General features: G+C 48.2%; 1 protein-coding gene across 4 annotated transcripts in view; it reads left to right on the forward strand.

Annotated features, from left to right (window-relative positions):
• NCAM1 (neural cell adhesion molecule 1) overlaps positions 1–7,642 on the forward strand; it is an 81,057-nt gene extending 73,415 nt beyond the window's left edge. For 2 of the 4 annotated variants that reach the window (XM_072354888.1, XM_072354889.1), the window contains 4 exons: positions 2,367–2,574; positions 2,763–2,879; positions 4,090–4,872; positions 7,150–7,642. In XM_072354888.1, coding sequence (XP_072210989.1) covers positions 2,367–2,574; positions 2,763–2,879; positions 4,090–4,872; positions 7,150–7,270 — 1,229 coding nt within the window. In that variant the 3' untranslated portion in view covers positions 7,271–7,642. The remainder of the gene's footprint in view (positions 1–2,366; positions 2,575–2,762; positions 2,880–4,089; positions 4,873–7,149) is intronic. The other 2 variants (XM_072354891.1, XM_072354890.1) reach the window with 1 other exon arrangement.
• The last annotated feature ends 2,340 nt before the right edge of the window (positions 7,643–9,982 follow it).

Genomic DNA, 9,982 nt, shown 5'->3' on the forward strand with positions numbered 1-9,982 from the left:
ACTGTGTTTCCCAGGTCAGTTTTTGTGTTGTTTCAATTCTTCAGACCAGGCCGTGGTGTTTCCCGGTGTAGCCTCTTCTTCCTCAGCACTGTTTCTGGGCAGTATCTCTGTGTGGTGCTTTCCTATGGGGCCTTCCAGCAGCTGCCAGGGAGCTCATTCCCAGGGAGATGTTGTAGATGAGAGAGGTTTGACACAGCCTTAGTTTTTCCTCCAGGAGCTGCTCTGTCCAAGAATCCTGAATACATCAGGAGACAGAAAATGTATACCCTCCTCCCTCCCGACATACACTGCAGGCTGATGAATTCAGTACTAACACAGCTTGGTGCAAGGTGTTGGCAGGGGCTGCAGCACAGACATTCTGCCTCGCTGGACTTGTGCTCCAGACGTCACAGCTGGGCGCCTCGGTGTGACCTTCAGATAAAGTGAAACTCAGAAAGAAAAACAAAACTCCTCATCTCAAAACGAAACATTTACCTCCCTCATGCTAAGGATGTTCTGTCTCCTGTCTTTAATCTTGTCACGTGTCTTGTCATGTCAGCATGGATCAGCTGCAGGGGCCAAGGGCTGCTTTACGGGGCTTCCCAGCAAAGACATTCCAAGTGTTTGGGGGCTGTGACATCTGATGGTAAAAAGAAAGAGGTAGCAGAAATGAAAAGAATTACACCTTAGTGACAGAGCAGTGCAAGGCTCCTAAGGACAAGAAATGTGCTCATCCTTCTCAGCTGTCTCAGTAAACATGAGTGACAAGCTCTATCAAATGCACAGCCCTTGCTGAGCATGCAGGCCCCAGCTGAGAAAGTGGAGCATGGGATGGCTGCAACCTGCTGGTCTGAGCTGTGCGGGACCTCTGATGGATGCTGAACTGTTTGAGCTCAGCAGAGTGCTCTCCCTGCAGAGCAGCAGCTTGGGAAGAACTATTCTGAACCAAACAAGGGGGACCAAAAGCAGGTTGTGTTTAGGGCGTAGGAGCTGGAGGATGGGAAGCCACAGCTGATGGCTTTCAAGAAGAGTTTCCTTCGACAAGGAATCACTTCTTGCTTGAATTACACAGTCTTAGTCCTGTCAACCCGGTACACTCCAACCCTTGTCAGCCTTTCTGCAAACAACATAGAGAGTTTTAGCTGATATCAGAGGAATTACTACGCAGCTCAGCTCAGGCAGTCCTGTGGATGTCCTTTCTTTAATATGGGTCAGTGAAGATCTCAGAGTACGACAGGCAGTGTTAGTGCTGCTTGGTTTGCAGAGCACCTGCCCTGACAGTGCCTCATGTCTGGACTGAAGGGCTCACTCACACTGCCCAGCTGCACTGCCTTGGCTGTTGTAAATTTGGAGGCCGATCTTACTTGTGCAAGTGTCTCAGCTTTGTATTCAAATTCTGAAATCAACAAAGATTGTAAGTTTTGGAGAGCAGCATGAATTTGGGCCCAACTCTATACTGCAATGCATGTGAACATAGATTTCTTGCCTGTGGATTTTACCGCTTATTGCCTGGCTGCTGCCTTCACTGTGGGTTTCATTAGTACAACTCCTGCTGCCATGAACAGCGCCCCGTGTTGTTTCGAAAGACACCATGGAAGAAGTTGTCAGACCTTCCCAGCCTGTGCTGGTTGGAGGAAGGCTGAAGGACCTTGGCAAGTCTGGTTCCTCCAGCAATTTCATTCGCCTCCTGGAGCGAGTCCCAGCTTTGCTGCATGCCTCACCCGCATCCCAGATGCTGGGAGATGCTGACCTGTTCCTGCCAGAGGCCGCTCTTCATCTCCTTCATACTGCTAAAAGTTGATGGCAAAGCTCATGAGTCCCTGTTCTCAAAAGGGCTTGCTTGGGAGCAGCTTTGCAAGACCCCTGTAAGAGCAGAGCTTGTCAGCTTCTTGAAGTGGGCTCATTTGCACCATACAAGGAGCTAATCAACATTCAGGCCCCTCTGGTGTTTCCCAGCATTCAATGTCCCACCAGGGAATGTCATGCTACAGAGCTTCACTTCAGCCATGATGCTTGTCCTGGTTCTAGGCTGGCAGCATCAGAGTCATTGTGTGTCCTTTGGGACAGTGGTGAAAGAGAACAGGAACCATTCAGAGTTCCAGCTGTGTATTCATTACAATGGAAAAGTTTTCCATGGTCTGCTTTCCCTGTCCTTAGGCCAATAGAAACTGCAAAGGCCCTGTCAGGTCCCAACAAACCTGTCCTTTCAGGTAGGTTGTCCTGCACGTCTGTAAGATGAAGTACTTATTACACATGGCTGCTGGAGAAAAAGTGCATGTTTTGTGAGTTTCCCATGCTTGCAACCTATAGCTGAGCCTGAGCCATAGGTATCCCCAGCTCACCTTCTAACTACAGTGCTTTCTTTTCTTCTGTTTTGGTCTCTAAAGCCAGCACTAGCCCTACATCAGGCCTGGGGACTGCTGCCATTGTAGGCATCCTCATTGTTATCTTTGTGCTGCTCCTGGTGGCTGTGGATGTCACCTGCTACTTCCTGAACAAATGTGGCCTGCTGATGTGCATTGCTGTCAACTTATGTGGCAAGTCTGGACCAGGAGCCAAGGGCAAAGACGTGGAAGAGGGCAAAGCTGCCTTCTCGTGAGTACCATCATCACTTCTTCTGCTCGTTCTGTTGGGGGTGACAAAAGGAATCTGTTGTCCAGCACAGTTTATTTCTCACAGTCACCATCAGTATTTGAAGCGTGTCTTTGTAGGAGGATAGACAGTGTGAACTGTAACCAATCTCTGTGTGATCTCTGTGATTCCAATTAATTCTCTTGTTACAGGAAAGATGAGTCCAAGGAGCCTATTGTGGAAGTGCGGACTGAAGAGGAGCGGACCCCCAACCACGATGGGGGAAAACACACAGAGCCCAACGAGACCACCCCGCTGACAGAGCCAGAGTATGTTGCTATTCATCAGTCTTAGCACACAGTCGGTACAGAACCCTCATTTGCTTTAGTTGCTGATCACTCATGCACGTGCCATGGGGCAGGAAGAGAGGAAGAAAGCTAAAATCTTCACATTTGGTTTCTGACATAGAAGGGAGAAAATGCTTCCTCTCTTTCTGGTCCAGCTCCCACCTGCTTTGATGGCGCTTGCAGTGGGGCCCACTGGTAGAATGGCTCTGCTGGAAGTCTCTGTGAGGTGAGAAGAGAAAGGAGGCTGCATCCACAAGCACGCTGAAATGCAGAAGCAAAGCACTGTAGAGTAGCTGAGATCTGAATGCTTGTGATTTTCTTGCCTTGTCTTACTGAGATTTTATCTTGGTTACCTTCCTTTACAAGGGTTTTCTCTTAGTTCATGAGCCTGAGGTGGTGTTCTCAGGCATGCTGGCTTCTATTCGAGTAAACCAATTGTTTTTTCCAGCCTCTTATCCATGTTCTTCTTAAGCAATCAGTGCTATATCATGGCTGCAGAAGCGTAATTACACTGTCAGGCGTTGTCCTAAAGCAACCCCTATTTCAGCTAGAACAGTAGGCAGAGATTAATCTAGTCAGAAGGGTGGAAATCATCGCCTCTAAGCTGCATGCATGTGTATATATTATGTGTGTATATGTGAGGGCAAGAATTAAATGACTCGTAGTTTGATGGAGGTCTTAGACTCGTTGGTAAAAGCACAGGCCTAAGACAAGAGATTGAATTCAGGGGTCCTGCACTGGGATGTTGTTGCATGGTTACAGATGGCACAAGGCTGCAAGCTCTGGGAATCGGTAGAATGCTTCCTTGTAAAGTTAGATGTAAGAGGATGAGAAGGAAGTTAGCCTAAAAGAGAAGAGTCTGCAAGTCAACAGGGTTACATTTGACCAAGACCTGAAGCATAATCTGTGTGAGCAAGCCACTCCTGAAGGTTGTGTCCTCTCTGCTCTTCCTTCTCTTCCTAGTTGTCCTTCAGTCACCCTGCCAGCCCTTGCTGCCCTTCGTGTATTTCATCTCTGAAAGCTTTCTCCTTTTCTGCCTTCACGCTGTGTTTGTGTTGTAACACCACTCCGTGCTGCTGCTGCTGTGCCGCCCACCTGCCTTCTCATGCTTACGCTCTGCTTCCCTTTCCCCATGCTGTCGTTTATGGGCTTCATTGTCTCTATTTCTCTTCTACTCCTGTCCTCTTCACAGGCACACCGCCGATACCGCAGCTACTGTTGAGGACATGCTGCCTTCTGTAACCACGGGCACCACTAACTCTGACACTATCACTGAAACTTTTGCCACTGCTCAGAACAGCCCCACCAGTGAGACCACCACCCTGACCTCCAGTATTGCCCCACCAGCCACGGCCATTCCTGACTCAAACGCCATGTCGCCTGGCCAGGCTACTCCAGCCAAAGCGGGAGCCGCCCCGGTCTCTCCACCACCACCCTCCTCTACGCCCAAAGTGGCCCCCCTTGTTGATCTCAGCGATACCCCAAGCTCTGCTCCAGCTACTAACAATTTGTCTTCAAGTGTCCTGTCCAACCAGGGTGCAGTGCTGAGCCCCAGCACTGTTGCTAACGTGGCCGAGACCTCCAAAGCAGCAGCTGGTAACAAGTCAGCTGCCCCAACCCCTCCTAACCTCACTAGCCCTCCAGCTCCATCAGAGCCCAAGCAGGAGGTCTCAAGCACCAAGAGTCCCGAGAAAGAAGCTGCGCAGGCCAGTACAGTGAAGAGCCCAACAGAGACAGCCAAGAACCCAAGCAATCCGAAGAGTGAGGCTGCTTCAGGCGGCACCACAAACCCCTCCCAGAATGAGGACTTTAAAATGGACGAAGGGACCTTCAAGACACCAGACATTGATCTTGCAAAGGATGTTTTTGCAGCTCTTGGCACTACCACTCCTGCCAGTGTGGCTAGCGGGCAAGCTCGTGAGCTTGCTTCTTCCACTGCAGACAGCTCTGTACCTGCTGCACCTGCAAAGACCGAGTATGGCTGCCTTTAATCTTCTGTTGGTTGTGTGCTGTGTCTCTTGTGCACTGGTGCTTGTGCTGTGTTCTTGTTGGGTGTTCTCTGAACTAATCTCATTGTTTCAGCAGCAAACTAACTCACCAGTGAACTAACTAAGCAGGGCTTGGCTTTAAAGGTCCAGGAGGAGAGCAGGAATAGGCTGTGCCAGGGCAGCAAAGGCAAATGTAGGAATTTCTCATGAACGTGTGATTCTTTGGTATTTTTTTTGGCAGCTTTGCCTATCGTAGATTATTCTTTCCTAAAAGAGATGAGAAACAGTTTGGTTTGGTGCAGAGGAAGTGCTGTCCTCAGAGCCAATGAGTTCCTGCAGTTCAGTGAGCACAGGCACCCAGATTCCATTTCCTGGCAGGTCAGTGGGCCCATTCAGAACTCCTGCCTGCATAAGACAGGGCAGAATCTAGAGCTGTGTGGAAGAGTAAAAGTGTGAGACTCTGGATTTGCCCAGAGGGGTTGTGAGTGCACCATCCCTGGAGACATTCAAGGCCAGGTTGGATGGGATCCTAGACAGCCTGATGTGCCCATAGCAGGGGGTTGGAGGTGGATGATCTTCAAGGTCCCCTCCAACCCAAGGCATTCTGTGGATCTGTGCCTGAAGTTACAGGTCAGTGCATAAGGGTAAGGCAGAGTGCTCCTGTCTGTGCATTGGTGAGCGCTCAATACATTCAGGTCAGGATAACTTGGTAGTGTGTTTGTTGTCCTGGTACATCTGGGATGAGTCTCCTCCCACTGTACCTCATCCCCTTTTTACCCAGCTGAGAAAGCACCAGCATGCCCCTAGGAAGCACAGCACTGAAGTCCTTCGGGAGCCTGTTGCCATCTGGACAGGGTCCCCTTTCCTCAGCTGAGATGAATCCACAGCTTGTGTTCAGCAGAGACACCATAACTGGAGTGAAACCAGCATGAAGTTCTCACCTGCTAACGGGGGGAAACATCCCCAGCTGTTACACAGATGTTGGACAAGAACTTTCTTGCTCTGTCAGTTTGGACAGTTGTTGGTGACAGAGCCATTAGAGCAGAAGCCTGGCTGAAAATGGATAAGCTTCTCATTAGGAAACAAGTTCCCCATTCCTTCTGGCTTCCTGTATGGACACTGTGTTGACACAGGCAGCTTCAATTAGGAGGAGCACCTCCTGCTGACTGAGCAAGATCTGTGTTTTGTTGCTAGAAAGGCTTAAAAAGGCAGCTCAGATCTGGTGTGAAAGCAGCTCCCAAAAGCAGGGCTTGGCTTTTTACAGCTTTTGCTAAGGAAAGTGTGTTGGTGACACAGAGCTCATTCATGATGAATACGAATCCTGCAGCTAAAGACTGCAGTCCCATCGTGTTGGGTGCTGTAGGGACAAAGAGCACAGAGGGTTGTGAGCTGGTGCTGAGCAGAACGAGGTAGGAAATGATTTGCCTGAAGTGAGGAAACATTTCATCTGAGTGAGTGCAGCTTGGTCTGCACCACACAAAGGGATTCCTGTTGTGGTGAAACACAGAGCTGTGTTCTTTCTGCCAGTGCAGCCACCTGCTTCTGCTGCCCATCTGCTTCCCCTTCTTGAAACCAGTGTGGCACTGTAGGCTCGGGGTCATCTCACCACTGGTCAGAGTGCAGTGGGGTCCCAGCTGTCTCAGGCTGACTGTGCAGCTAATGGGATGGAATGGGAAGTCTACTTCCCATGGCTATGAAGTGTTGGACCAACAGGCTTCTCTGATTGTGCAGTAAGTGCCAAGGGCAGGTGAAGAATCAGCGTTAGGTGATGATGACCTTCCATATGCTTGTGAAAATGCATTTGACAAAATCCACTTACCGTGTTTCCCTTCCTGCTGCATACTGTGAAATTATGGAGATGACTTCCTATAGGAGAAGGGATTTACTGCTAAAGTGGCAGTGTGTTTTAACAGGACGCTCCGGTGCCATAAATGAGTGATGGTAAAAATCAAATTCATTTCCAGCTGTGTGAGTGTTGCTGTTCTGCTGTGGCACTCCACACTGCCGCGTACCCTCAGTGCTTCTTCTGCAGCCCAGTGCATCCTCCTGCTCTAGTAGCCCCATGCAGGAGGAAAATCCAGAGCTAAATGAGCTGGGGGGGAGATGAGTCTGCTTGTCCTTATCTTTGCATCTGTCATTTTGCTCTGTCAAGGAGACACATCTGAGTGTTTCCAGCAACGTCTTCTTTCCTGATCGCTCATCTACCACAGCTGGTCTGTATTTCTCTGTCTCTAAACTGTGCCATTTTGGTGATTCTTCTTCAGGAAAACCCCAGTAGAAGACAAATCTGAAGTGCAAGCAACGGAAACTAAGACACCTCCAGCAGAAGTGAAGACGGTCCCCAACGAAGCCACACAAACAAATGAGAATGAGAGCAAAGCATGATCAGCGACAGATGAAAGAACATGGCAGAGCGACTTCACCCGAGCATTTACAACACGAAACACAACACACATCTCATCCCTCTCGTGTCTGTTGCCTTTTTTTTAAGAAAACAAACAAACAAACAAAACAGGAAATGCATCAATGGGGAGGGGGGGGTTCTCTCTTTTTTTCTTTATTTGTTTTTTTCCTTCAGGTTTTTAGGAAGGTTCTATTTGTTGTGCACTTGCTTTTCAGAAGTACTACGTTCTAAAAACAGGGTTAAACCCATCACCAAATGAGGGGCTCAGCCGTCCCTTGTACGTTCAGACAAGCCAAATTGCAAAGCACCACTTCCAGCATCGCTTAGGAGCTCCGAGTCCATCAGTCTTAGGCAAAAGGAATAAAGAGAAAAGAAGACCCTGTTCTTTCCTTGGTTAGAGCAGTAGGTACAGCCGCTGCACTGCCTGCCTGTGGGCGCAGGCGGGACGTAGTGAACAAAGTCCACAATTTATTTTTATACTTTTCAGTCGAGTTTGAGATATGTAAAGCCTCGTGGATAAGTTATGGTTTGCGTTCAGCCTGCGTTCAGTGTGCAACGTGTCGCGAGCGTTTTGTGGCTGAATTCTGTCCTCGACGTTAGACGTTCATTTGGGGGTTTATTGTTTCTGTTAGGAAGAATGCCAAAATTGCAGCTTCGGGGGATGTATTTCAATTTGCAGTATTCAGACTCTACATTTCTTTCAATTTTATGTTAATTTTTTGCCAACTTTTGTTCTCTCCAGTGTTTACAATTGACGATTTTGTTTTTTTCGTTTCACTTTTGTTGTGTTTAAATGTATTTGTAAAATAGCTGCCTTTTTTTTTAAGCCAATCCAGACTAGCTACTAGGTTAGCAGCATGCTTGCTTTGCAAAGGGAGACGTTTTAAAGTATCGATGTTTACAGTAGTTTCCCCTTTATCTTTTTTTTTTTTTTTTTTAATTATTATTATTATTATAATTATTATTATTATTTCTTACTGGAGTAAGAAAAAAAAAAAAGAGCAATGCTGGTCTTTGGTTTGTTTTAGGGGGGGTGGGCGTGGGGAATATTCCAACCACTTGTCACCAATCGAGGTCTGTACCCAGCAATGCACATAAACACACTTAACTTGGAACGAGAGAGTTGCTGGTGAGAGTTTCCTTATATACTTAAGTTTATTTAGATTGTAAGTCCCTTGCTGGACCTGGGCCTGAATGCATAAGAAAAATATCATCTCTGCTTTTTTAGGACATTCTTCTCTTTCCTTCACGGAACCCTCCCAGAGCTTTGAGAAGCAGAAGAGGGGTTGTACAGTTAGGGCTGGGCTGGTCTTGTCTCTGCTGTTTAACTACAGCCATTTCTCCTTAGGATGTTGATAACTGCCATTTCCTTTGACCCCAGTAACTGATTTAAAAGCAATGACTTTCCGCACTTAACTCAAGGTTCCTTTTGAGGAGTGGTAACACTAAAAGCAGAACGTCCCGCTCTCACCAGGTGACGTTCATGAGCAGAGGGTGCTTGGCAGCACGTAGATGTCCCTGCTCACTGCAGGGGAGTTGGACTAGATGACCCTTAAGGGCCCCTTCCAACCCAAACAATTCTGTAAGACCCCCTTCTGCAAAGAGCTCCAGCACATCATGTCTGTTAAGTCATCCATGTACGCTCTGCATCACCCAAACCATGTAACCATGGCCGAGCGCTTGGGCATCAGTGCCAACGCTCCCATTTATGTCCCTGCTCTTCACAGCATGCCTTTAGCGGTCAGAGAAAGGGGCTGATGTCACACGTGCGTTGTGGTCATCACTGGGATGAATGGAGCAACACTGAGACTTTGGGGTGGGAAGAAGAGAAGGTTGAACGGAAGGAAGGCAGAGGAAGACCAGCCCATTGTACAGAGGTGCTCCTTCTCTGGGGGTTTTGCTTTGTTTGTTTTTCTTTTCTTTTCCATTCTTTTTCCTTTTTTTTTTTTTTCTACGTTAGATCTGCAAGCTTGTGCACTGTGGGTGCGTGACTTTTAGTGTGAAACGTGTTCTTTGTCATAGTATTGAAATAATTGAAAAAGAAGAAAAAAAAGCTTCAACATAGTTTGGATGTGGAAGGTGTAGCGGATAGGTCGGATTTAAGATATATATATTCAGGAAAAACAAAAAAGAGAACAACTCTTAGAAGGAACACAAGCCTTTAAATGACAAACCCAAGCTGATGATGGCATCCATTGCGTGGCGCCATGGGGACAAGCAGAAGGGCGATGGGGTTGGGGTGAACTGAGCCACTGTCGTTGGTGTGTCCTTCTGAGTATGCAGTTGTTCACAGTGGCATCACATTTTCAAGCAGCAAAAAAACAGTGGTTTTGTCATTTGCTAAGTGTGGGGTTTTGGCATTTTTTCCTCAGCTCCTGGGGATGGAAGCGGAGGATGGATGGATATGCAGGCACACTCAGGCAATACCATCCCAGGCAGGACAGCAGGGCAGGACAGGTCCTCATTTGAGAGCCTGGTGTCAGATCCAGCCCACGCTTGATCCGTGACAGCAGTGTTGGTGTAAGGTGAAACGTGGTCCGTGGTCCCTAGGACCTTATCTGTCATGCCTCCCTGAGCAGCAACAGGAGCAAATGCTGCTCAGTGCAGCAACCCAGAGCACGTCCAGTGCCACTGCTCAGCACCCATTGGCTGGCACTGTCACCCAGACTGGCCTTGTAAGGCCACCAGCCCAG

Source organism: Excalfactoria chinensis, chromosome 21 (genome assembly GCF_039878825.1).
Source record: "Excalfactoria chinensis isolate bCotChi1 chromosome 21, bCotChi1.hap2, whole genome shotgun sequence".
Classification (NCBI taxonomy): domain Eukaryota; kingdom Metazoa; phylum Chordata; class Aves; order Galliformes; family Phasianidae; genus Excalfactoria; species Excalfactoria chinensis.